At 56.6% G+C, this 27,612-nt stretch overlaps 1 protein-coding gene across 4 annotated transcripts; it reads right to left on the bottom strand.

Moving 5' to 3' along the window:
- Positions 1–5,083: 5,083 nt before the first annotated feature.
- On the bottom strand, positions 5,084–22,216 carry ONECUT2 (one cut homeobox 2). Of its 4 annotated transcripts, none has more exons than XM_086479924.1 (3): positions 22,002–22,159; positions 21,049–21,938; positions 5,084–5,370 (listed from the first exon to the last, which is right to left on the bottom strand). In XM_086479924.1, exons 1-3 carry the CDS (start codon positions 22,157–22,159, stop codon positions 5,084–5,086), a joined length of 1,335 nt encoding a protein of 444 aa, XP_086336050.1. The 4 variants fall into 4 exon arrangements, with proteins under 4 accessions (XP_086336050.1, XP_086336049.1, XP_086336051.1 ...); XM_086479923.1 differs by having other exon boundaries at positions 21,049–21,979; positions 22,040–22,159; XM_086479925.1 differs by having other exon boundaries at positions 21,049–21,998; positions 22,116–22,159.
- Positions 22,217–27,612: the final 5,396 nt, after the last annotated feature.

The raw sequence follows: 27,612 nt of genomic DNA, 5'->3' as shown, positions 1-27,612 counted from the left end.
GCTCTATGAAGCAATACTAACTTTTAAGTGTATTTACTAGGCTTCACATCTCTGATGCGCTACAACAGTGAAATGGATAAATAAGCAAAATTAATCCCAAATTAATCCATAAATGATTGAATTAAATAGTTACAAATAACTAACTTTGGAGCTTGATCCTGCAGTCTGTATTCGGGCAAAACTCCCACTGGATTTCTATGATTGCAAAGCTGAAACAAAACTCGATGGGCTTCAGACTGAACAGAGACTGCAGGACCTACTCTAAGACTAAATTAAATAAATTACATTATTGATAGATAATATATTGGGTTAAAACCCACAAGTGTCTGGAAAAAAATAAAACCATTTTAAGCTTTGCCTTTTTAAAAAATTTAAACAATAAAAATTCCCCTTAATAAATATAAAGGAGGCCAAGTATAAAGTTTCCCCATGTCTTAAAAATACTTGGGTATTGTGACAAGCAAGAAAAACATTGGTTTTTGTCTGAAGCTAGCACACTCTTTGCAATACCATGTCGTTACCGTGTCTGGCTTCGGAAGAGGAGATCCCTATTCCCTTCTGCAGGTTTGAGCGTAGTTTGCTGGTTTAGTCCTTCTCAGGTCTTTGGATTCAGCTTTAGGTAAGAGAGATCCAGAATAAAGCTATTCAACCGAAGTCATCAAGCACATTCTTTGTTCCTTCACGGATCATTAAGCAATATCCAAGGTTTCTTGAAAGTTGAATTCATCTTGGATGTGCCCATGGTAGTAACTCCAGGTATACGGCACAGAAGATGCTGGGATACTATCCGTACAGACTAGTCGTTTGTATCAGAATAAATAAAAGGAACAAGTTACCTTACAGGGCTCTATAGATTCATAAATATAGAGTATATAAACGTAACATATCTATCTGAGGTTTTTTAGTACGGGCAGAATATAGCCTACATTCTGCTCATACGTGTACGTACAAATATATCTACCCACAGCACATGCTACCGACGCTCCTCTTCTGAGATAGCTCCTACTTAAAAGCCTACAAGAGCTGACAGTGACATGGAAGACGTAACACAGGGCCACGAAAGATGCAGGGACAAAAAAAATGCAGCGGTATGTTCAGATGTTCAGATGCAAATGATTTTTGACAAAGATGGCGGAGACGCGGGCATTGATGTATTTGCGACCCCCAGCGCAGAGAAGCCTCACGCGTTCTGCTGAACAAACGCTGCAGCGCGGGCGGTAAGGTCAGCCACAGCATGGCTCGGTGTGATCACCTCGTTCCTGCTGTGAGACTGCGGATCAACGATGGAAACATCGAGGCAAAAACCTAAGCCATGATATTGCATGACAAACAAATTGACCTCATCAGTGTTCATAAATATGTAAGGGGCGAGTGTCAGGAGGATGGAGCCAGGCTCTTCTCGGTGGTGGCCAATGACAGGACAAGGGGCAACGGGTGGAAGCCAGAGCACAGGAGGTTCCACATTAACATAAGCAAAAACTTTTTCACTCTGAGGGTGACAGAGCACTGGAACAGGCTGCCCAGAGAGGTGGTGGAGTCTCCTTCCCTGGAGACATTCAAAACCCGCCTGGACGTGCTCCTGTGTAACCTGCTCTGGCAGGGGGGTTGGACTAGGTGATCTTTCAAGGTCCCTTCCAACCCCTGACATTCTGTGATTCTGTGAAACACTTCCACAATTTGGAGAAAATGAATGATTTCACTGGAGATACAGTTTTGTTATAATTCAGATCTGGACCTACTTTGTCACGGCTATTGGGATGAACTCTGAAATACAAAGCCTGGGTCTTTGCTCACAGCCTTCACGAGAAGCCGAGGGCAGGCTCCCCTTCGTGGGGTCTGCAAAGCCCTCAGCCCGCAGATGTCCCTACGGTGAAGCGTCCCACGTGCCCATCTCTGCGGCGGACACCAGCGGCCAAGCGCACGCCTTAGAGGGCGCCTGGGACTCGCTCCTTGTCCGAGAGGATACGCTTCTCTGCCTTGCGGCTGCGGTGGGAGAAGGGGGCTCAGGAACGACCGCCGGAGTGTTCACCGGTGGTGTGTCACCTCCTGCAGCGGCTACAGGGGCACTGTGGAACGGAGCATGAGAAAAGCGACTGAAACCCAGTGTCGCCTGACACTGCTGCAGGTCGCGGGAGGACACTTCCAGCACGAGACATTTCCCACGAGGGCAATGCCACGTTCAAAACACACATGAAGAGGCTGCTTTGAGTGGACCCTCTTGGCTGGGGATGAAGGTGAAACTTCGATGTGACTGAACCGCCTCAGCTGGGCCCTGCCCTGCAGCGTGCTGGCTCAGGGCTTCTCACTCAAACACCCAGAGGTGTCTGAGCGCATCAGCCCAGACCTGAACCATTCTTTGGCAGCTTCATTCCATGTCTGACTACGAGGCTGCTTTGGATCATTTTCGAATCATGCACGATCCGTCTGGAAATCCATGCTGAAGGAGGTTTTGATTCCCAGAGATGGTACGTGCTGTCAGTTTAGCTGTGAGGATCCTGAATTCACTTTTCAGAAGCCTTTCCTGTCCTGAGCAGACAAGGCTTTTTGATTTTTGTTCTTTTTTTAAGTGTAAGCATTGGAAAATGACTGCAGCATCTTTGCAAAGTAGTGAAAAAGAAGCCCTCATTTAAAGGTAGAGATGGAGCAAAATGGTCTCACTGTGCTCCAGCTCTGGATATAAATTTGGACCTAGGTTTGCATGTCATGACTTGAATCATCATGACTTTGGTCAACCACAATTACATGCCTAACATGTCAAAACAAACTATTGAACTTCCACACGAACTGCTGAAACCCCAGTTTTGGTTCAGGTCGGGATCTGATCTCAGTGAGCCGGGCTGTGGCGGTGCTCAGCACTTACAATGACATCAATCGGTACACTTATATTGCAAGTTTTATCCCTGGGGAAGAGAAAGAAGGGTGTAGGTTACTCAACTGATTCCACATACAGAAGGACGGCTGTTCAAAGCTCTAGACATACAGGAGACCAACTCTACCCAACCAAACAAGTCATACCCAACCAACAAGCTTTTCCTACGTGGCTCTGGAGAGAGGAGATGGACCAGAGTAGTATCCCAACATCTTGCACTTGGAGTCCATGCAGTTCTTGGAGAGATCCCGTGTGGGGCAGAAACAGGAAAAACATAAATAAACCCACCCTTTTGGCTGCGCAAAGAAACAGAAGTGATTACCTGTACAGAGACCAATGGTGCTATATGCATTTAGTCGTGCAAGAGGAGACAATGAACTGAAACACAAGTAGTGAGAATCCTCATCTTTGGTATTGTAGCTGTTGAGGTTTTGGTTGCTCTGTTCCTTGTTCTTTTGAAAAAACTGCATAGGCACAAATTAAAGACAATCTTCAACTTTAAGATGACTGAGTTGTCAAATGAAGCAGCAATCGTACTGGCTTTGCTTTGTTCTCGTTCTTGTCAACCCTTTCCTTGAGATCTGCTTCCTGAAGCGTCCAAGATGTCTGTCCAAACACAGTGTGTTACTTGTTTGCTTCCTGACGTGCTTCCTTGCTTTTTTAATTTTTATTTTTAAATGGAACAGTTTGTTGCAGAAGAAGTAGGTGCAGAAAACGTTTCTTTGGTTTCGATTAAGTAGTACATAAAAAAAGTCTCAAGTGTCTCTAGAGAGCCACGACCGCTCTTGGCTCGCTGCCGCGGCCTCGGCCGGCGCGCCAGGAGGGGCCGTTCACTGGTAAACGCGCACGTTGAGCGGCCGTTTCGGCGTTGGTGCGGCTGCCGGCACGGCAGCTGCAGCCGGGGCTCCGCTCGCATCGGCTGCCCGCCCGCTCCGCCACACGGCAGCCGCCGGAGGTGGAGAGAGGGCGTGGAGTTTGTGAGGCTTCCCCATCGCCAAACAGCCACCCGCACCAGTGGTGACGAAGAGAAAATGGCAAGTTATAAACATCTTTGGCTTGCAGTAATCCTGTCTCTTTGGTGTGCTGTGTTCCCGCCAGCGTGGGTAACTGGTGGGTAAAGGGAACTTAAGGATGCAATAGGTCTAGATGGCATACTGAAGTCATATGCGGCACATCTAAAATGGTCAGTGGCATCTGAAGGGCTCGTTTCTGGTTTTTTCCTGCCTGAAAGTACCATAAAATACAAAAAGAAATGAACAAAAATACACTGAACGCTAAATACGTTTCAGTAACAAGGACGTTGTCGAGGAGAAAGTAGATTCCTGGTAACTAAAAAGGGCGTATTAATGACCTAAAAAAATCTAGATCTTTCAAAACGGTGTGTTTGCTCCGTGTACTGTCGCAGTTAAATTGACCTCCTGAGTGTGCATCTGCGTTAGGTACCAACGCAGAACGTGTGACAGACTGCAAACTGTGCTTGGGGCGCGTGCGGTCGCAGCAGTGCTCCCCGCCGACCTTGGAAGTTGGTCTGCGTCTCGAAACGACCCCTGGAGTGAGCCCAGGGTCGCACCTATCTGTATAGCTACTGGCTTTGTGCTTGATACTTTGAGCTCAAGTGAACTGAACTTTTCTGATCCAGGATCGAGCTACACTTGCTGATTAAAATAAACAAACTAAAAGAAAAAAAAAAAGGAAAGAAAAACTTAAATTTGATCTTTTTTTTCTTTTCTTTCCTAAAACACTTAACAAAACCATGCCTGAGTTTTAAAAACAGGTTCTCGTATTCTTTAGCGTCTACGTGTCAGACTTTGTGCTCCGTTCTCACGCGGCCACGCCATGGCAGCGAGCTTTGGTGCAGGGCGGTGTGGCCAGCACCAGCGCCCTGCCGGCAAACGCCGGGCACGAGCAGGCTGCCCGGGCTCACAGCGGCATCCCCCACCGGCCAGGGCTCTTTGGGGCTCAGGAGAAACTTGCCTCGCAAACGACTTCCCTACGTTTCAGACCAGCTTTGCCTGTCCTGAGCATAGTATTGTATAGAAAGAGGTTAACTTTTAACTTGCGCCTGACTAAAAGCCATGAGAAGTGTCCTCTGTTACAGCCGGGCGGGGGGTGTTTCCAGCAGGATTGTGCTTTAGGTCACCAGTGAAGGGCCCCGCCGCGAAGCCGCTCTCTCCGCCGCGCCACGCCGTGCCGCGCAGCGCCGGCCGCTCGCCGTCACGCTTTGGTACAGGTGCTGGGGGCCGAGGAGGAGCCCCCGGAGCTCAGGTCGTCCTGCCACTTCTCCAGGCTGCGCCGCCGGGCGTTCATGAAGAAGTTGCTGACGGTGGTGAGCTCCAGGCCCAGCTGCTGGGAGATGGTGATCTGCATTTCTTTGGAGGGGCGCTTGTTCTCCTTGAAGATGGCGAACAGCGTTCTGCGCTGGAGGTCCGTGAAAACCAGGCGAGACTTCTTCTGGGAGTTGTTCCGCTCTTTGTTTGGCTCTTGCTCTTTGCGTTTGCAGGCTGGGGAAGGGGAGGGCAGAGACAGAGAGAAAATGAGCGTCAGGACGCGTGTGGCTGCCTGCAGAGCCCACCGGCCACGGAGACGGGCACGTGGCAGCACGTGTGAGCTGTCATGCTCCGGCGGGACCCGTGGAGCCAGCGGTGCACAGCGGCTGGCCGGGCTGGCACCACGCTGGTGCACATGACCCTAGGGCTCGTGATGGAATCCCAGGGGGACAACGCTGGTGTTTGTGCTCCCGTCCCAAAGACCTGCATTCTCAGAAATTATTTTGGACGGGCACCTGGTCATTAGGCATTCGGGCACTGAATTCCCAGGCACTCAGAGCGCTAACCCCGACCATCCCCAGACAGAGCCCTTGAGCTCACTTGCCGTTTCTGGACAGTGCACAACTCCTGCCAGGCATTCCCCAAGAACTGGTGCCCCCATGTCCTTCTGCTCCCCCTTCCCCTGCCCAGCAGCAGGGCACGCAGGAGGGACGCGCAGAGCACCCACCCCAACGCACCCTCTCCCAGGAGAAGTCCGCAGGAGGGAGAGGTGCTGGTGATATGCCCGCGGACACGGCGGGACGGGTAAAACCCTATGGCAGAGAAGGACACGTGGTCGAACTCTGCTCCCAGCTTTGCTCCGTCTCCCCCAGGACAGGCTGCTCCACTCCCTGCATTCATCTTCTCCATCCCCCAAAGGAGGCCTGGTTCTACCTCCCCAACAGCCAGGTCTAACATTTGCACAGAAGTTTTATGACTTTAAACGCCCCAAAGCAAACCCCAGTCAAACCTCCTGTGGCAGCAACTTCATGTGACCACCATTGGGGAAAAAATCACATTCGCCAGCACAAACTGCCATCATCCAGCTGAACCTCCTGTTTGCTTGTTTTCTCCAGAAAGAGACCTCTGTCACCACTTTTTAACCATTTACTGATTTATTGGTGGTTTCTATCCACTGCTGCAACAGCTGCTGTCTGAAAAAGCTGCCAAAACTTCAGACATCTGTTGTGAGATAAACTCCTAACTCCTGCTGGGAGACCCGTTTGCTTACGACCTCGTGCAGAAAAATAACCAGACCTCCTAGTGTGTCTCAGATTCTACAGAGCCCCAGGTTTGCACTTCCACCTGCTCTCTCACAGACTGAAAAGAAAAAAAGAGATGTGAAATTGCAACTTTCTGAGATGAAACAGTAGCAGTGCCTGCTGTTTAGGGGATGTCCCTCATCAGCAATGAGCTCTCCATGCACCCCAGATCGCAGGGACATGCGGGCAGCCCCGGGCAGCCATTGCTCCAACGCCACCACACACGGCTTAGGGCCAACCAAGGCTTCTCCCCGCTGCCGGCAGCTGCCTGCTCGGGCAGGCAGCCACCCCTGGGCACCTCACCCACCCTGCACAGCCACGGGCTGCAGCGCAGGAGCTTGCCAGCAGCTCCATCCTCTTCATCACTGCTCCTCAGCCAAGTCTCGCCCTGCAACGACTGTGTTTTCCACAAGCAAGCTCGGCAGCAGCGCTGGCACCATGCATGGCACTACACGGCCGACATGCTCCCCCTGCACGATGCTCTTCACAAGCTGGCCCAGAAAGGAGGTAACGCCTCCCGAGGGACACCCTCTACGAACGTGCAGCTTTGCTCAAACACACTGGATGATTTTTTCCCCCACGCTTGCCAGCGGCGGTTGCCAGAGCCTGTCTCTGTGGAGGTGACAACGCTCGGGCTTTCACTGCAGCGGGTCAGGCACTGGTTCACCTTGGTCCTTCTCCCCCTGCTCCCCCAGGGCCTTGGTCCCATCCTGACTGCTGGCAGTGTCACCACCCCAGGGCACCGTTCCCTTCTCCCCCTGCCACGCAGAGACTGCCAGGGCTCAGCCGCAGCAGCAGCCCATCGCACACCGGGGGATGCTGCTCCAGCCACAGCACGGCAAGGCTGTGCCGGGGGGGCACCAGGCCAGCTGAGCTGCCTGGAAACCCGGGCCCTGTATATTCGAGTTTGTCTGCATCTGGGTTTACAGCGTGCATTTTGATGCTCCTTCCAGGAGGGAAAATAATCTCAAAGAGCCGGGATTGCAAAGCTCTTTTAAGACAGGCAAATGTCTCATCTGAGAAGAGATCTCCCCTTCCCCCTCAGATCACCCTCGTCACCTTCAAGCCTGACCCTCTGCTTCCCTGGGCCAGGGGTTCAGCAAGTCCAGCGTCCCCAGCTCGCTCCATCCCAGGGAGCTGGGGCGGTTGGGTGGGAACGGCTGAAAGCCACAGGGGAGCGGGTGCGCCGGCAGTGCTCTGCGGGGCCAGCGCCATCCCTCTCCCCGGGGGCCTCGCGAGGCCAAGGGCGAAGCCAGCCAGAAACGCCCATCAGAGCTCAGGCCAGGCGGGGCGGCAGCACCAGACCATCGCTGCGCCAAGCGATGCTAATGGAGCCTAAAAAAAGTCAGTATTAATAGCTGATCTGTATTTATTAGCACAGAGAGAACATCAAGTGCTGAAACCAATACCACTGCCGTAGCATAACCAGATTTAAAAATAGCCTGATAAGGCTGGCTACGCAGGGCAGCAAGATAAAAAAAATCCATATGTTGACATGGTTAGGTAATGTGCTGGGACAAAATAAGTAGAGTGAATTGCTAAGTGGAAGGGTTTTTAAGCAGCCCTGTTAAATAATTCTGCAGGTCTAGAATGCGAAATGAGAACCTGGACCAAAAAGTAAAACTCAGACTGTGGAAATGTCTGTAATTAACCCAAAGTCAGGACTGCGCCCTTCCACCTGTGCGTGAGCACGGCACCACCGGGAGCCTGGCTCGGCTGGGTGGGTAACAGACCACGCTGATCAGCTTAGTTTTGTGCACAGGACAGTATTTCACAGGCTTTCTGCAGGAAACAGGAATATTTTGTTGGAGTGCCCGACCCTGACGCCTCTCTTGTATCCGTTCTCAGCTGCTGAACTCCAACGGCTGCAGCAGAGCTGCCTTGGGAGGAAGGTTGGGGTCGGATCATTCAAAAAACCCCAGGAGGGCCAAAATGTAAGAGGTGGATGCTCCGGAGAGTCTGGCCCAAACCCAGGCTTATGGGGTGCGGGCGAGCGTCCCTGGAGCGGTTCACAGCACGGCCCTCCCGGAGGTGCAGGGCTGCTGCGGGGACCCGAGGCAGTGGGGGGGCAGCAAGGACCCTCCTGCGTGAGCACGTCGGAGGCATCAGGGTGAGCCCGTGGCTGTGTGCCGACGGCAGGACTCGGGTCTCCAGAGGCGATTAGCCCAAAGGCATCACGCGGGAGGGATTTGAGCTCTCTGCCTGCACCTCTAGCACACTCCACAGATACTGTTCTACCGCCTGTCTGAGATGAAAAAGCAGATTTTAGGCTGGATTTGTGCGTTCAATATGTTGCTTTGCCTTTTGTCTGGAATTCATGCGGTGATACTCCCGGCACTGGGGATGTGACAAGCACCTGCATCTTTGCCGCAGTTTCTAATAGGTTCCGGGACACTGGGAAGAGTCTAGTGTTTCCTAACATCACTAATTTATGTCCAGAGATACGCTGCCTTTTACAGTTATTGGTATCTCATAATAAATAATGCAAAGGTATGTGCTTTTCAATGCATTCGGTAAATACCTTCCTTGAACTGTTAAGTTTGCTCTTGAAAAGGCCCCATAAAGGCAAATGTTGTTCCTTGACGTGCATTTATCAGAAGAGAAAAATGGAGCCAGCACTCCAACAGAATGAAGTTATTTTCCAGGAAACCTGCCTACAGAAAGAGAAACGTTTTAACAGCAGAGGGAAGGGAAGCGGCCATCTTGATTCTAAGAACAATTTGATTTATTAACTGCAGTTAATACCGAACATGTTCTGTGGAAGAAAATGGACAACTGGCAAGAATCGAAAGCCCTAACTGTGGAAAAAAGAAATAAAAACCTTCCCTTTTCTTCTACACTGGACTAAAGACACTTTACAGAGAAACAATACAGAAGGAGCTTGAAACCAGATTTAGTACTGCCTCACTTAACGTTGACTGAAGTGGAACCCCACTTAATGCCGCTTACAGGGCATGAAGAGCGGTGCAGAGACCTGGCCCCGCACTGTAGGGCTGTGTCCCTCAGGGAGGGACAGTCTGTCTTCCGTGGGTGTAGTTTTGTCCTGCCACTGAAACTAAGGGAATGTTTAAAAAAATCTCACCTTAAAACAGTATTAGGTATCACCTAGACCTAAAATAATAAAATAAAAAAAGCACCTGGCGTATGTTGAGAGGCGGGAGGCGAGGCAGGTGAGGCACCAGGAGGGGATGGGAACCGGCCCAGAATCTCTGCAGCTCTCAGCACTAATAAGGCTCCTCTCCACAAAGATAACAACTATTCAGATGCTCGACTTTAAATATGCAAGACACTCCATTGATTTTTTATTAGTGTGTTTGCAAGCCTGAGGTTAAGCATGTGCTGAAGTATTTTCCCAGATCCCGGAGGCAGCGAGAGCAGAGGCAGGCCGGCGTCCCTCCTGGCTAACCAGCACAGAAGCGCTCACACGGCGTTTGGCAGTGGGGCAATGTGCCCCCCAAGGACCGTGCCCTGCTTGCCAGCCAGAGGAGAAAAACCCAGCCATCGGGCCAGGCTGCCCTGCGCGGCTGCAGCCCCGGGAACGGCGTAAAACCCCGCGGCACCCGGCTCGTCCGCCTCTGCCTGCGCAGAGCTTCGCTAAGGGGCTGCCTCACCCAGTGCCCTGCACCCGTAAGCCAGCTCCCCCGTTCGGTGAGGCTGGCCCTCCTAGCCATGGAGCGGCAGGGCACCCCGGGACACGGCAGCCAGGGCACCAGTGTCGGAGGCGGCCGGGCTGCGTCCCCTCCGCAGACAGACCCCTCGGGCAAGGACACGGCCCCTGCCACAGGCTCCATCATGTCTTGGGACACACCTCTCTTTCTCAAAGAACATTTGCTCTAAACTGCCCACGTTTGACAGCTTTCAGCACAATTCAATACAGTTGTTCACTTCGGAAGAATCAGGCCCTGACCATAACCGGGAGCTGTAGTGACCGACGTGTACCGTGTTCCAGCAACCCCATCGGCTCGAAAGGCATCTGCAGGGAAGTGGTGATTTTTTTTTTTTGGGTTTGATTTCTGCAAGCCCATCTGAGTTTTGGTTTCCATGTGAACTCCACACGCTTCTAATTTAAGCTCAATGGGTTTTGTCACTGAGTATCATTAAATGGATTATTTCTACTAATAGTTCATTTGTCTTATTTTCTGCAACAGTAAGTCTTATTTTCCACTTTCTTCCTCAGACAAAGAACCCAGCCAGCCCCTGCATTACAAACAGCACCTCGCTGCCAGGCTGTGGATCCCACTGTGCTCCAGCCCTGGCCCCTCTCACTTGGGAGAGCTGCTGCAGCCGGTGGATCCCTGCGGAGTGGGACACACAGCCCAGGACAAGTCCTCCACGGGGCTGGTGAGAGCTCCATGACATGCAACGGTTCGGGTCAGACAATTTGGTATTTTCTCATGACAATTTTTTTTCACTGAAAGATGTCCACCGGGCTCCATCGCTAGCGGCTGAAACAAAGTGCAGCTCGAGCAATCAATCTGCAGTGCCTAATGCCGGCCTTAGGAGACCCAGGAGCAGCGCTGCACATCCCTGCAGGCAGCAGCAGTCCCTATCAGCTGTTCACCCATGCACAGAAAGACCAGTCCTTTTTACACCAACGGCTTTTGCCGCATGTAGGCCACGATTGATTGATGCGGAGCTCACCACCGTGGCTGCCAGCACAGCACTAGTATTCAGCCAAATCCCACCCTCCAAACCCTCGGGCACAGGATCTGGGGCGTCCCTCCTCCCTTCTGCTTCCCCCTGCACTGGTGCTGTCGGGGGGAGATGCGGGGAGATGAGGACATGAGGGTCGCCCGTGCTGGGAGGAGGAGGAGAGGCAGGGCAGGGAGAGGTCCCAGGCCCTGAGCAGTCCTTGGTGGAGAGGAGCTACTTGCAGAGCCGGGTGGTGCCTCATCTCAGCACGAGTTTTGGAAAGTCGGATCTGCAGAGCTTGGGTGGGTGCGTGTTCAAGGGAATGCCGCTGGTAGGTCCGGAGAGAGCCCATGGCCCGCACCTGAGAAAGAGCAATGGGGACCGTGCTGCTGGCAGAGGACGGGGCAAACTCTGCTCGTCTGCGTCAGCGCTGCTCGGAGCTACGCCGGTGGCAAGGGTGCCGGCATAGAAATAACGATTGCTCAAGCAAAGGAAAAAAGGTGGACGTGAAATCTTCCACTGGCTAACGCCACCACGGACGGAGCTGCGGGGAGTCTGGGAAGCGATGTCCCAGAGGTGCGGGAGCTGGGCTGTAAGGGAGGTGATACACCCACAGCTTTAATATCACAAATGGTAGAGACAGGCACAGAGGGACCTGGGGAGACTACAGACCCACCCCGTTTCTCTTCCGAGAGCCTGACACCAGTTTCCTTTGGATACTGGAGACATTAATGAAACATGATTTTCTGTCCTGTGAAGCACAAACACAGTGCAAGCCCGGCTTCTCACGCCAACAAAACACCCACATAAACCTGATGTCAATCCATCTGCCCCTTCAGGTAGCTCCACTTTTAAACCAACTAGGTGAGGGGGTTTTAACCAGAAATCCGGGAGGACTATTGAGCAGTCTGAAATTTCTCAGAGCCACACTTCATGGGCTGATTTTGCTGAAAAAAAGCACCTCCCTTTGTCTTCATCTCCACTAAAGTTAGTTCCCTGCAGTTTCTCAAGTTAACTAACACCCTCAGATAACCCCCAGTTTGATGATGTTTTTACTGGTAACTTTGGACCTATAAAACATATAGCAGATGTTAAGAAGGAGCCAAGTAGAGAACAATATTCCCTTAATCTGGCAGTAAGTCATTTCTCTCTATCGCTCATAAGGATAAGCCGTGAATATTGATCTCCATATGTGGTTTCATGCGGGTGTAGTACAAAGTCAACTAAACCCAGTTATCCTTCTGATGGAACTAAAAAATACTCCTCAATTTGATTTTGGAGAGAACTCAATGTGAAGGAAATTTAATCATGCTAGTAATACTGAACACAATGAAATGACCATCAAAAGGTTTTCCAAAGGTTTAAAATGTTTTTCTTTCACTGCGATTCATTTAAAGCAACCTCTTGTATATCTGCGGTACTACAATCCCCTAAAAAACTAGGCCTCAAAAATCAATTTGATTACCTCTCTGAATTAAGTATGCACAAATGAAAGCAATTTAGATCAATACAAATTAGGTTAAGTACTCCGCTGTGTACAAAATCATTATGTAACAAGGAACAATTTGAATGAAGATGCAAATAATCGCCTTGCCGGGGTGTGCAGCCAGCGCGCCTTCACCTGCTCGTTTCCACTGGCTGCACGCCCACGAAACCCTCCTGGCGTTTGCAATCCCTATGGATGCCCTCTGATGGCACTCGTCGAGAGACACAGAATACACCCACAAACGAGAACCACAGCACAAAGTGTTAATTCCTTTCCTCCAGAGAAGATCCGCCGTTATTGGACAAGATCTCTTTGCTCACCCCAGCCAACCCTCCTGTAGCACCAAGATGTTCCCTACACCACGACTCCTGTCTGGGGACACAGCGGTTCCCACAACACTCCGAGAACGCAGCACACAGCCTCGCTGTTTCCTGCCAGGGTGGGTTTTCTCGGTACTCAACCTGATTTTTCTCTCTCTGAATCCTGCCACAGAAGGAATGCCTTCCTCTCTCTAGGTCTTGCATCCTTCAGCTATTTGAGAAGAAAAGACAAATGGGTTTGGGGACTTGGTTCTTTTATGTTTCTTTCTGGCATGCAGCAGGTCTCAGGTCACCTGTGTCAAATCTCTTGTAAATCTGCTGGGTGGCTGAAATTGGGCTGTAAATTCTGCGGGGCAGGGGCTGCTTCCTCCCGTGCACTGCGGCAACACCCGTCTCAGTGCGGGATCTTTGACAAGGGCCTCTAAGTACTATTGTAATATACTTCCATCATTAATACAGAATAATAAATAATAGATGGGATAGGGCCAATTTATTGCACTCTAGGGCGAGAATGAGTGGAGGCTTGGTGAGCACACAGCACACTTTCAGTGCACTCCTTGTCACCGAGCGGCTGCAAGCTCTAACCGCGCACTGAAGCTGTTTCTGGAAGGCAGCCCCCCAGCTTCTCTTCTGTGGCCAAGGGAAGCAGCGTGCCCTGGCACTCAGTATCCAGCTCTCCCTTCAAGGAAGCTTTTCTGTGAGCTGCAAAGGGAACAGACCCATTTTCTGACAGATTCCTGTCTCAGAGCCGATCGTGAGCTCCTAAGATCTCCTTTCCAATGGCTGAGGGGTGCATAAGCTCCCGCTCCTGCTGGGATCATCACCCAGCCGGTGCAAGCTCCTGCTGTAGCCTTGTTGCAGGACGGGCACTCACGAGATCTTCCTTCTCCCCATGGGCTCCTGTTTTCACAAGAAGGGGTGCAGCTGCCCACAGTTCCCTGTGAGCCCTCTGGCCCTGGGTGCAAGGACAGCCCCGGGGTACCCCACAGGGACCCAGTGACGCTGCAAGGAGGGAGTGGTGGGGCTGCAAGGACAGACAGACACACACCCTGCATGACTGCATCAACCTCGTCGAGGTGCCAAAACACACTCGTGCTGGTGACTCCCAGCTGCTTTCAGCAGTGGCATTCAAATGCCATCGCCTGACAGCAATGAGCAGCGTCACCCCCTCTGCAGCGCTGAGGTACCACTCCCGGGCACCACCAGCTCTCGCATCAGCTCTCATGAGGCTGCTCAGGTACTCTGCCAGTGACAGCAAAACCTGGAGACTTCAAACCGCACTCTGAGTCCTGTGCTTCGAACGCCTGGGAGATTTATGTTTCCTCTTGTTCTGGAGACTCTCTCTTTATGAATCCCAAAACAGTTTCCAGCTGAATTATAACACTTTTCTGTAACAAGGATTTATATTCCCCTTGTCAGAGCGCAGAGCTGAAACCAGACCTTCCCTACACTGAGTGCTCTGCCTGTTGCAGCAGCATCTGCAAGTGATGCGCTGGCACATCCCCTCAAGTACCAGCACATAGCCGTGACCTTCCCTGGAGAAAGGGAAGTGCTTCAGGCATCTCTTGCAAGAAAGCACTGGGAATCTAAAGTTAAGGTAGGTGAGCAAGCACTGAACAGGAGTCTGAAATCTCAGAGTGGGTTAGAATATAAAATATATTGCCTTCTTTTTTCCTGCTGATTACTTCTAGCAGCTTTCCCACAGCTATATTGCTTTGACACCCTCCCGTGCTGTGGTTCCCTCCTGGTACCTCATGCTTCCAAGTCAGAGTCACAAGCCAAGCCCCATGGACCCTACTGCAAGGGAAATTATGGATCTACCCAGTTCTTGCTGTGTGCCTCCAGAACCAAACAGTTTTCAGAAATTCTGGCTCATGCTGGTCCTTACCAGCAACAGCTGGAGGAAAGATGCTTGTGCTGTGACACTGGCTGCCAAGGAAAGCAGCTATGTCCTCACTTGGTTCGGGAACAAGTAGGCCTGACAAGCACAGCGGAGAAGGAAAACGGAGAAGGTGTGTGGGAAGCTCTCCGAGGAAGACTTCCTCATGCTCTTCCTTTCTCCTCTTCAGCTGCGCGCCGCTTGCCAAAGCTTAATGCCTCAGCGCAGGCCCCTCTTCTTAAATGCCCATTATGACAAGATGAGATCTGCTGGAAAATCACCACTACTCATAAATATGTTCCCTGCTTACTTAGAGATATTTTGGTCTCAGAGACAATTTGCGTTTTGGGAAACTGCCAGCCTCTATCGCTTGTCTAATAAGTCCTTTGTGCAGCATTTACCAGTGGTTTGAGTCCCCTTTTTTCACAATGGAGTAGTTTGATTTTATAGCTCAAAAACCCCAAACAACCCCAAAACACTCCAGTTTCTGTTTTGATTGCATTTCTATCTGCCATCAGTGAGTTGTCTCGTTGATCTTATCACTGAACCCATTTGAGATTAGTCTGTTTTGTATGATTTTTGCGTACAAAAATCCTCTACAAATCAGAAAGCCTTTTGTGCAAACGTCTGCAAGACTGATAGAGCTGGACACAATATCTTTTACCTCGGAAAAAGAGATGTATTATCTGTCCCATTGGACATAATGCTTTCTCTGCATATTTGTCTCCAAAGTATGATGGGGCTTTTTCTGGAGAAGACAGGAGACAAGATAGGAGTCTTAAATACAAACAGATTGCAATCAGAAGAAAGGGAGCAATTTTTTTTGCTGTGTCTAGTGGGGATAAGATGAGAAGCAAAGGATTTAAAAGACAAAAAGGGAGATTAAAGCTAGTCATTAAGGACTTTTTTGTACCTGTAAGCCCTGGAAGAGATTGCCTAGGTAGCCTGAGAAATCCCCATCACTGGAGACTCTTGAAGAATGGGGCAGACTGTCAGGACAGTCTTGATGTCTCAAGTCCTTTCCAGCCCTGCTTTCCCTGTTAGATTAATTCTCCATACACCTGCAGAGCCTTGTGTCAACTCTGAAGGCAGCCACAGGGGAGCCCCTCTGATGCGAGGAGTCTGCCACTTCCAGTGCTTGGAGACTCAGAACAGACGTGCTGGGTTACTGGCAAGAAGCTTGTCATCTCTGAGTAATGTCTAATTGGAAGGGATGAAAAAGCCACCTGCAACTGGTGGATGGCAGGAGCATCTAGGACAAGATTTTGTGAATAACAGGAAGGAGGAGAGCTAGAGATGAGCAATCGGGGCCACAGTGCAGAAGAAAGAAGCGCAAAGTTTGAGTCAAAATGCAAGGGAAGAAACTTCATCAGTCACTGGAAAATAATCCTTCTGGCAAAAATGTTCTCTCCTTCATGTGTTCCTCATCACAAATAAATCCTGGAGTTTTCAGATGCAGAGGATTACTTGAGTCTGGGATATTTCAGTTCAAATGGTGATGGCCAAGAGATACTAGGAAAAAACAAGGTGCTGGAAAAAAAACTTATAAGGAAATACTGAAGAACAGATTGGAAAAGCTCAGAATGAGTAACACGTGCTGATCGACTAATTGTCCCTTAAAAATGTAGAGGGAAAAAAAGATAAAAATGCATTTAATGACTAAAGTGGCCAGATTCATCTTTATGAACCAATCAAGAAATGGATAAAAACTGGTTGTTTGGTATTCAAACTTCTGCAGGGCAGAAATGTCTTTCAGAAATAATGTGGAACAAAAAGATAGGGCAGGATATTATTTCAGAAAGTTGGTACATGAGAAATATAATTTATCACCCAGCACCACAATTTACCGCATGGATTGTTCAAACATAACCACTAATCTATATCTGAAGAGAGTACTAATATTTCAAGCCACTAAGCACCTCTCAAAGAATCTTTATGTACCTGTATATTTAGTTCAACACTAAGAAATAGTTTTATATATAGATAATGCACTTGATACAGATGCCTTAATTTTTAGCTGTAGCTATAGACAACAAAACAGTCTCAAAATCCAGAGGAAGCAGCACTGGGAACGGCACACAGAGGGAGGGGATGGACACAACAGCCCGCCCGTCCGCAGCCCACCCCTCGCAACCAGCTACAGCGCAAGGCCTGAGGGCCTGGAGGGCTGAGGGGTGCCCTGGGGTCTGCTCCACCGGCGCAGCCCTGGCCGAGGGGGGGTGTGGAGCTGCCCACCCTCCATCCGCTGCTATGGCCCCCCCCATGCTTCACCGGGGGGCAGGGGCCCCTGCCTGCCCCGGGGCGCTCACCCCTCTCCTGCCCCCCCCCCCCCCCCCCGCTCCCCTCCCTCCCTCTCCTGCCCCCCCCGCTCCCCTCCCCCCCCCCGCCCCCGCCCCCCGCCCGGCCCCGCCGCTGTCCGTGGTGCTGACGGTCCCGCCACCGCTCCCGCCGCTCCGGCCGCGGGGATTTGAGGGGCACACCCCGCCCTCCCGGGCACCGCTCCCCGCCCGGACCCCTGCCGCGCCTCCCGGGGGGAGGCCGGAACCGGCCCGCAGCAGCCCCCCTGAGCTGCGCTGCGTGGCGAGACCCGCTCGCCACCCACGGCAGGCGGAGGTCACGGGGTCGAGGTCGGGGAGCAGAGCTTGTCCCCGCCTGGGCCACACGGAGAGAGACCCCCGGGCGAGGGGCAGGCCAAAAGCGAGCGCGGAACCCCCTCGCGGAATGCGCTACCAAGGGGTATGGGCACGGCGCGGCCAGCGCGCCTGTCCCGCACCAACGCACCACTGGCGGTGTTTTGGGACCGAAATGTTTAATCAACCGTGACGTGATTTAGCAACAGGGCAACGCAAATAAGCAGCGCCGAGCGTTTTGCCGATCGGCCCGGAAAACCGGCAAAGGCACCGGTGGGGAAGGGGCCGGCCCGGGCGGGCTCCGCCGTGCCCACGGGCACCGGGGCCAGCGACCACCCCGGGGCACCAGCACGACCACTACTCACCCAGAAACACAAGCTCTGCCCCCGAGGGGCCTCACCCGGCACTCCGGGACCCGCCGGAGCCCGGCGGCTTGCCGGAGAAGGCGGCACGGGGCTGTTGGCAGAGCGCTCTTCCCGTGTGTGCCCGGTTCCGGTGATAACGGCCCGCGGGTGGGCGCTCCGCGGGCAGCCCGGGCGTGGGGACGCGGCTCCGTGCTCGATTCACCCGAGCCGCGGTTGCACCCTGCCCTCTGAACCCACTGCGCAGATAACGCATCGGCTCACCTAGAGATCGTCCCTATTTTTCACCCCGGCAGGAATTCAGGGACTGCCCGACGGGGCCGCAGCCAGCCAAGGCTTCACCGAGGCGGGGGGCGGGGGCGGCAGGCTCCTGCCCGGTGCCCCCGCTGCTGCCGGGCTGCCCCCGCCCCGAGGGGCAGCCCCGCTCTCCCGGCAGGAGGGAGCCGGAGAAGGGATGGGTCTGGGGGGCGATGCCGCCCTCGAGGCAGCCCGAGAAGCCGGGGAGCGGCGGCTCTTCTCGCCTTTCTTTTTGCGGGAGAAGCGTTTGTCCGACACCCGAGGCAGGTCCCCAAAAGACCCGTCCGTGCTCCAGCTGCCCCGGGGGAGGAGCCCGATGTCCCCCGGGAGGGCACTCGCCGCTTCCCCCGGCTGCAGCCGCAGCAAGAGTCTCGCACGGTCACGCCAAAACGATGTTTTTGCCTTCGGATCTCCAAAGCACGCACCGAACCGCCTGTTCGCGTCGTGAGCTGCCCGCAACTCTGCCCGGGCCGCCGGTCCTGCCCGCAGCCAGCCTGCCCTGCCCGTCCTGCTCCAGGCAGCGCAGAAACGCCTGAGCACCCTTTTAAAGACCTTTAAAGACTCCTAAGAAGAGATAATAAGGACAGAAATAATGAGAGAAGAGAGAAGAGAGAAGAGAGAAGAGAGAAGAGAGAAGAGAGAAGAGAGAAGAGAGAAGAGAGAAGAGAGAAGAGAGAAGAGAGAAGAGAGAAGAGAGAAGAGAGAAGAGAGAAGAGAGAAGAGAGAAGAGAGAAGAGAGAAGATTATTATATATCTTCTGTAACAAGAAGAAATAATAAGCACACCCCGCTGCTACGGCTCCCACAGGGAGAAGAGGGGATTTCCTTCAGAGGACAGCGGATTTTCATCCCGTTTGGGAAAAACTTACAGGAGCATGGGGCAAACAGCTGGTGTTTTTCAGAAATCTGAAATACTTTTGTTTTTTTTTCCCCCTTGCTCAGAGGGATTTTAAACCAGTGAGTAAAGGGGAAGAAGAGAGCACCGAGGCAATGAGGCTGCATATTCACACGTGGTAAAAATAATAATAAAAAAATCAATTTCCCAAAGGAAATGGTAATTTGCAAAGGTCTTTCCTGCTCTGGCTCGCACTCCACAGGGAACCCGTGCCCACTCTCTCCAAACTTAACTCCTGGATGCAAAGGCATTCAGGGAGAGCTGCGAAAGTGGAGACCCAGAATTATGTATATCTCCATGTGCACGGCAGAAAATCAGAAAGCTGTCGCCCAGCGGGTGCATAGACAGGATTTCTGATTTTTTGCCCCAAACATAGGGCTCCATGGGGAACCCCCCAGCCGAGACCGGTGCTGGGAAGGAAAAGCACCAGCAGCATTACTGGAAATGAGCCGGCTCAAGTTCCAGATCAATGAAAACTGGGTCCATGCGTTTATGCTCCTGTTGCCAGCATTAATGCTCTTTTAATCTTCTAAACATTATCTGCATCGATTTCCCTCTAGATACGGGTTTGTTTGAGAAGGCGACATCACCGCGTGCTCTGGCAAAAAAAACCAACACCCAACCAACCCCAAACCCTTTCTGTTCCTCTGGTGCTCCTGTTGCAGCCAAACCTCGGGACCTTCATTTGGGTGAAAAGACAGAAGAACTGGATACCCAGGGGGTGTTGGAAAGGACGGGAGGAGTTTGCAGTCGCCGTTAAAGCTGAGAGGGAGATGAGCATCCCTGCCCCGAGCCCTCCTTGTCCCGTCCCGGCCAAGTCGGGCTTCGAAAGGGGCTGCAGAGCCGGGCGAGCCCCGCAGCACGACAGCGGCGGCCTTGCAAGGTCTCCTTCACCTTGAGAAAGCATCCTCCGAGGGGATTTTGGAGCCCCCAGGCCGGTGGCTGTCTCACCCACAGCATCTCCGGTTAGGGACTACGGCCACCGATAATTCATGGCTCCTCGTCCTCCTTGCTCTGCCGCATCACACCCCTCGCCCGGCAGCTGCGTGCGGCATCCCCCCGCACCCACCCCCTTGCAGGGCGGGGAGCATCCCACCGCCTCCAAACCGGAGACACCCCCCCTGTCCCGTCCCCGCCCCGCAAAGCCGCTCTGCCTCCCGTTCCTTTGCGGGCTGTAGGGTGTGAGGAACTCCCGCGGCACCAGAGCGCCCAACCCCGCCAGACGAGCGCTTCCCGTGGAGGGGAAGGCAGACGGGCGGCCCTGCCCCGCGTCCTGCGTTACCGTCGGACCGGACAGAGAAGCGAGCGGTACCGAACACCGTCCTGCCGCCACAGCGCGGCGGGTGCGCGCCCCGGCGCTGGCACGGCCCCCACCGCGCCGGAAGAGATTTCGCCGGGTCTTCCCCCTCCGAGACCACCCGGGGCGGGCGCTGCCGGGGGTCGCTGTGTCCCCCGTGCCCCCCCCCCAGCCCCGTCCCCGCCGCCGCGGCCCCCGCAGAACAATGGGGGCTGCGGCGCTCCGCGGCCCCGCCAGGGGGCGCCCGCGCGCCCTCCGCGGGACAATGCGGCCGGGGCTGCGCGGGGCTGCGCGGGGGCTGCGCGGCGTTGCCGCCCCCCCCCCCCCCACCGCCCCCCCGGCTCCGCCTGCCCCGGGGACGCGGTCCCCCCGCCCGCCCGCCCGCCCAGCAGCGCTCGTCCTCTTCCCGGGAGCGGCGTGCGGGATGCTCGCTGAGAGCGCGGAGCGGCGCGTCCAGGCGCGCAGGGTTGCCCTTCAGCACCCGGCCCCGGAGAGCTGCCCCGGCCCCGCCGCCCGGCAGCGACAGAGCGGGGCTCCAGACCGGCGGCGGAGAGCGCCCCTCCGTCCGCCCCGAGCCCCCCGCCGGCTGCGGGCCGGGCTGCGCAGGTGGCGGCGCCGGGGGAGGCGGGGAACGGGCCGGCCCCGAGCCCTTGTCCTCCAGCCCGGCCGCTGGGAGCCGAGAGCGTTGCAAGGGGAGGCCGCCGAGCCGGGCCGGTGCCAGCGTGAAGCGCCCCGCAGGGGCGGCCAAGGAGGCGCTCGGCTGCCGGGGGGTCGCTCCCCGCCGGCCTCCCGCGGGGCGCCGGTCCGCACCTACCTGCCAGCCGCAGGGCCGACATCCTCTGGAACTCGGGCTCCTGCAGCCACTTCCACATCCTCCGGAAGGTCTCCCGGCCGGACTTGAGTTTACTCCAAGGCTTAGGGTTCCGCAGCAAGTCCGAGAGGGTCCCCTGAGAGCGGCACAGCACCCGCTGGGCGAAGATGGCCTGCGGGATGCTGTAGCGCTTCAGCTCCGCCGTGATCCTTTGTGCCACTTCTTTGGTGTTGATCTCCTCCAGCTGCCCCGAGCTGCTCACCTGCGAGCCGGAGGAGGAGGAGGGCGGCCGCTCCCGGCCGGCGGGCAGCGCGGCCCCGTGGGGCGGCGGGTGGCCCGGGTGCGCGGGGTGGTGCATGCCGTTCAGGTGGGGCATCATGGCGGGGGGGGTCCCCAGCCCCCGGGAGAGGTGCTGCTCCCCCCGCGCCAGCATGGCCGCGTGGGCGTCGAAGTTGGGGCTCAGCATCTTCTCGTGGCCCGGCGGCCCGTAGCCGTGGAGGCCCTGCTGGGCGTTGTGGAGGGGGCCCAGCCCGTTACCCAGCGGCGAGAGGCTCTGCCCCATGCCGGGCATCTCCTTGTAGGGCCCGTAGAGGTTGTTGACGGCCGGCAGCCCGCGCTCGTCCCGCATGAGGGCGAAACTGCCGCTGACGTTGCCCGAGAGGCGCTGGTGGTGGTGGTGGTGGTGGTGGGCGTGCGGGTGGGCGTGCGGGTGGTGGAACTTGTCGGAGACGGTGGAGATGGGCGGCAGGGGCTGGAGTGGCGTCAGGGTGGTGTAGGTGCTGCTCATGCCCATGCCGGGCGGCGAGGACTCGCAGGGCATGCTCATGGCGTGGTGCAGCGGGATGGAGAGCTCGGGCCGGTACTCGGCGGCGCCGTCCAGCAGCGAGGCCATGCTGGACACCATGGCCGGCCGGGCGGCGGCGGGGGCCAGCTCCTGGTGCGGCGGCGGCGGCGGCGGCGGCGGAGGCGGCGGAGGCGGCGGCGGCGGCGGCACCCGGAGCGGCCCGGCGCTGCGGCCGCCGTGGTGGGGGCTGGGGCTGCCCATCAGCTCCGGCTCATGGCCGGCCGCCCCGTGCAGGCTGCCCAGCGGCTCCATCGCCATCTCGGGGTTCATGGCGCAGGCACCCGGCTCCCCGGCGAGGCATCGACGGGCGCTGCGGCCGCTCCTCATTCACTCATGGGGGCGGCGGCCGCGCCCGGGGCGGGGGGCAGCGCGCCGCGGGCCCGAGGCCGCCCGCTCCGCCGGCCCCGCGGGCAAGCGGGCAGCGGCCGCTCAGCCGGGCCCTCGCCGGCCCCGCGCCATGTCCTCGCCTCGCCGCCGCCGCCGCCGTCTGCGGGCGGCGGGAGCTGTCCAGGGCGCGCTGCGCGCACAGCCTGGCCGCGCCCGCGGGGCCGGGCCTGCGCCACTGACAGGCGGCGCGGCCGCGCGGGCCCCGGCGCGGGGCGGGGCGGGGCGGGCCCGCCAATGGCGGCGCGGGGCGGGGCGGGGCGGGGCGGGCCCGCCAATGGCGGCGCAGCGCCGGGCGGGGCGGGGCGGGTGGGCCGGGAATGGCCGGGCCCTTAAAGACGCCGCGGCCCTTTGTAGCGGCGCCGGGGTTGGAAGGGGGTGTCTTGCCGCTGGGGCTCGCCTGGCCGGGGGCTCCTCACGCACCACCGCTACGGGGATCCGCCGCCCCGGCAGACCGCCGGCGGCTCCTCCCGGGAGGCGGCCCGGCCCCTGCCCCTCAGCGCCCCGCGTCACCTCCCGCCCCCTCCGCTCCCCTCATGCGCCTCAGCCCGCCGTGACCCGCCTCGGGCTCCTCCCGCCCCCCGCCCCCCGTCCCCTCAGGCCCGGCCCGGCTGGGTCAGCGGCTCCCCCGAGCGGCGCCGCACCGAGCCCCGGGAGGCGGCAAGCCCCCCAGGCTCGCCGGTGCCGGTGCCCTTCTAGCCCCCTGCTCCCGGCTGCCCGCGGTGCGGGGCGGCGGGCCGGCCGCGCCGATGTCGCCTTTGTGCGGAGGCGGCGGGTGGGGGGCCGGGGAGCCCTGACCCGTTTCTCCCGCTCGGCGGCCCCTCCGGCCGCCGCGCCCGCGGGGAGACCGCCCCGAAGCGGGGAGGGGACCGGGGGCTGCCCCGGGTCCACGGCTCGCTCGGCGGCGGCGGCCCGGCCCCGCAGCCTGCCCTCGGGGATCCCGCCCGGGCCGGGGCAGCGCTCTCTTGCCTCCCTGCCCGACAGCAAGGCGCGGTGCTCCTCTGCCTCGTCGGGTGCGTTGAACGCGGCACAGCGCGGCTCGGTCGGTGAGAACGCGGAGCGGTAAATGAGCGGCTTCGGTCACAAAAGAAACCCGTGTCCCCGCGCCAGCCTGATTTCACGCGTGTGCGTGATCCACGGACGCACACGCCGCCCCCCCCCTCCGCACGCAGACACCCACGTCTCCCCTCTTTCTGAGGCCGAGCCGGTTCCCCAGGCTGCCTCTTAGCCTCCAGGCAGGCCGAGCCAAGGGGCACGAACCGGCATCAGCACCACCAGCGGGTTTGGGTTTGGGCTATGGCACGTCTGCCCTTGCCAAACCCAACCGGTGGGCGACTGCTGGGCCATTGATGCAGTGCTTCGAGCTGCGAGCACCCATGGAGCTGTGAGCACCCATGCCGATCCAGCACATTACCGGCAGTCCGCTTGGCACCGAGCTGCGCCCGCCTCGCAGCTCCGACAGCCACCAAGCGCCCTGTCCCTGGCACGCTGCTGCACGGGGGAACCCACCGCCGTCCTGCCCGGCGGGGCCCCGGGAGGAGGTGGGCGCTGGGGGCTGCGCTGGAGGGGAGGCTGCGGTGGGAAAGAGCTTGGGGGGCCTTGAGCGCAGCCGTGGCCTCGGCACATGGCGCGGTGTCGGCACTGCGGGGAGAGGCAGGGAGGGATGGAAGCGGGCACAGGGCGGCGGGTGGGCAGCCGAGGAGGCTGGGGGGCAGGCAGGTGAGGAGGTGGGCAGCATGGGCCCAGTGGGAGCAGGGCCCGTGGGGACAGGAGCCCCCAGCACAGGGCTGGCGAGTGGGGACCTGCCTGCTCTGCCCAGGCCCTGTGCCCTCCGCACACCTCAGTGCTGGGCTCCCGCCCTCCCAGGGTGGGCCGTGTCGAGTCGTGGTGGGCTGTGCCATGCTGTGCCAAGACTGTGCCGCACTGTGCCAGGACTGTGCCAGGACTGTGCTGTGCTGTGCCATGCCGTGCCATGCCATGCTGTGCCGTGCCATGCCATGCCATGCCATGATATGCTAAACCATGCTGTCCCTGACAGTGTTGGACTGTGCCATGCAGGCTGTGCTGGCTGTGCCGTGTTGTGCCATGTTGTGCCTGTCTGTCAGGCTATGCCATGCCGTGCCGTGCCATGCCATGCCGTGCTGTGCCATGCCATGCCGTGCTGTGCCGTGCCATGCAGCTGCTCCCAGCAATGTGGTTCCATCCACGCCCCCCCCCCCCCCCCCCCCCGCCCCCTTCCACTTTAATCAGTAACGCAGGGACTTGCGGTTTATGTCATCCTTATCTCGGGCCCCGATAACCATCTCTGCGTTTGTAAAGGTCCCACCCCCACCGTGTCTTTCCTGTAACAAACTGGAGGAAAACGGGGAGAAATGTCACCTTGTTGATAGCGAGAGTTCAGCCTGCATTGGGCACTGGGGAGGAAAATTCTGAAAGGGCCAAGGGGGAGAGGTTGCAGGGGCGGTGTGGAGGGCGGCTGTGGGCAGCTGTGGGCAGTGTGGTGCGGGCAGCGTGGCGAGCCAACCCTCCTGGGCCCAGGTGCAGGCAGGGATGGGTGCTGGGCATCCCTCTGCTTTGGGACATGCAGGAATACCGCAGGGCTTGTAAAGAAATGCACGCTGGTGAGTGACAATGGCTGAGTGCTGTCCAAAAATGGCTGTGTTTAGTACTCTTCCCGGGTAAAACACCATGCCTGACCAGGCCACGCTCCAGGGCACTCGGAGTCTCCTCACAAACAGGCTGTGTATGATAATACCCAGTTTCTCTACAGATTCCCACTATGGGTCCCAAAGCCAGACGATCCCTTTCTCTCCACGCTGCCGTCGCCACGCGTCCTGGAGCTCACGGTGTTTTCCAAGCTGCTTTTCAGCACTAACCAAGTGGGTATAAAATGAAGCTCCCCCACCCCAGCTACTCCTGCCCTTGTCGGCCTGTGGTGGGAAAGAAGAAAGGAAGGAAGAAGAAAAAGAAAGCCCTGGCGTGAGGTGCCTTTGTTCCGGGCAAGTTATGCGTGAAATCTTTTTGTCCTTCCTAAAGGAAGGCAAAAGTTGCAGCTGATCTGGGGAAAAGAGGCAAGTTGCAGCCCTCCGGGGGCAGGGAGGGGAGGGGGGTGGGAAGAGAGTGATGGGAGCCAGGTGCCGCGGATGTGCTTTTCCTCCTTTTCCTCTTCCTTCCCCTTCCCCAGAAGGGCTGAGGTTGGAAGGTACCTCTGGAGTCAGGCACTCCAACCCCTGCTCTAACCATGTGACGAGCTGGTGGCAGGACGTGTTTTTATAGATACTCAGCTCCATGCCCTCCCGCCGCTCCTGGGAGCCACCAGTACCCTCTCACAGAGCGGGAACCGTTACCTAAAAATTACGGTTAGTCATACTTTGAATTTTAGCTCCATACGTTTGCAAAGATCTTCCAACATGTTTCGTAACTTAAATGAAATACAACTTTTTATTGCACAAAAAATGAAGTGCGCTGTTTTACTTGATTGTGTATCGATCCCCTTTTCTTTCAGAAAAGCCAGCTGCATCCAGCTCTCGCAGGAGCCGCCTAGCCCCCCTTTCTGCTAGTCGGGGGCGCTTGGCTTTAGTGGGGTCTGTGCCGGTGGGCACAAGACCGAGCTCCCCACCTCGGCAGAGCGGCAGAAGCGCGGTGGCCCGGCAGCAGGGAGCCGAGCTGCCGTGTGCCGCCACGGCGGGGCTGGGGGCTGGCACGGGGGGTGTGCAGGTGGAAGGGGCATTTGCCAGCGCCTTTGGAGGGCTGGGCTGCACCCATCTTTTCCATCCATTACGCTTTCTTTAAGTTAACAGAGGAAAGATGAGAAATTGATTACTTTTTTTTTCTGACAAAATGGTATTTTCAAAATTCAGCAGACCAGGCCCGGCTTTGACCTTTTTTTTTTAAACCTGTGCCTGATTATTGCGTTCCGTGGTGATGTTACATTACACACGGTGGTGTCTAATTCCGGCCTCTTGCCAAATTGATGTCAAAATCTTCCTGGTGATCAGCCCACAACCGTACGAACGTCAGCGCGTGGCGCGGTGGCAACCCACGCGGCGGGGACGTGGCTGCCATCTCGCAGCCATCTCGCAGCACGGGCACTGCCGGGGGCCGCGGCTCGGTGGGGGCTGCGAAGCTCAGGGCCGGAGAGAGCGGGAGGGGAGCTCTGCCTGCTGCCCCGCGGGCACCGCCTGCTTCGGCCTCCACCATGGGCTCGCCAAACCTTTCCTCCCGTGCGACGGAGGGTGCTGGGGCGTCCTTCGGCACCCCCGCGGAACACGGCCCTGCCGCCGGCCGTGCCGCTGGCAGCTGGCAGGAGCGGTGCCAGAGCCCCGGGGCAGCCGGTCGCTGCGGCCGGCCTAACGAGCTCGGGCTGCCCGGCGGGGAGCGGTGTTCCCTGCCCGCATGGCTGCCTTTGCCAGCGGCTCTCCCTCTGCTCTCGGGGGAGGGAGGTGTCTTTGTTAGCTTTCCTCCTTCTCCCTGCCCGCAGCCAGGACCCCCTGAGACGCTTCCCCTGACAGAGGCAGCAGTGCCCAGGGGCCGGCGGGATGGGCTGGACCTGGTGCCTGGCCTGGCCTGGCCGCATTCGCCCCGGGCATTCTTGCTCAGCATCCTTCTTTTTTTTGGCTGTGGCTCCCCTGGGTAGTTGAATTTTAATTCCTCTCCTCCTTTGTTCACCAGGGGTTTGACTGCAGTTTCCTCCAGCACCCACACCCATCTCTGAGCATGGGGAAGAGAAGGGCCTGGCTCTTCAGCGCTGCAAAACTGTCTGGCTGACCCAAACCGCCTGTGAAGGGGTGAATCCAGGGATCCACCTCCTGCGCTCACAGCCCTGCTTGCCCTGCTCATGATAGTGCTGGACGTGGCACAGGCAGGGGTGAGCTTGCCCTTAAAATATCACGAGCTGGCCAGGGATGGCACACATAATTTTCACCTGCTTTTAAACAAATATTGCGAGTGTTTTCTTTTGGTATTTTGAAATTGCTGTCGCAAGCCTGTTCTGCTCTGCAGAGGGCAGAGGGGCCAGCTCCAGCCCCCCGTGATGTCTTCCCAGTGACAGCAACGCAGCTGGACACGGGTCTAGGGGGGCTTAAACCTGCATTGGCCCCAGGTCCATCTGCCGTCCAGGGACTAAGTTTTGCTCATGAGAAGCAGACCCAACCTTCCTTGTGATTTTTCTCCTCCCAGGCAGGATTTCAGTTATTTAGAAGTAAAGGATGAGTCAGACAATACGAGAATTTTTCCCAGAGTTTTTCTGTGGGCAGTTTAGAGGGTAAAACTGAGAGCGCTAAATCAGTGCAAACTGATAAACAAGAAAAATGGCTCAGGGGCTACCTGGTGGAAGGGAA

The sequence above is a fragment of the Leptosomus discolor genome, chromosome Z (assembly GCF_034619465.1).
Source record: "Leptosomus discolor isolate bLepDis1 chromosome Z, bLepDis1.hap2, whole genome shotgun sequence".
NCBI classification, from domain to species: Eukaryota; Metazoa; Chordata; class Aves; order Leptosomiformes; family Leptosomidae; genus Leptosomus; species Leptosomus discolor.
Note: the sequence above shows the minus strand (reverse complement) of the source record. Positions and strands in the feature narration are given on the sequence as shown.

Excerpts from the sequence above, each read along its gene's own strand:
- ONECUT2 (XM_086479922.1), bottom strand. The coding sequence starts at position 22,216 with ATGAGGAGCGGCCGCAGCGCCCGTCGATGCCTCGCCGGGGAGCCGGGT. Across the intron at positions 5,371-21,048 it reads GTCGGCCCTGCGGCTGGCAG|CCTGCAAACGCAAAGAGCAA; the intron begins GTAGGTGCGGAC and ends CCCCTTCCCCAG.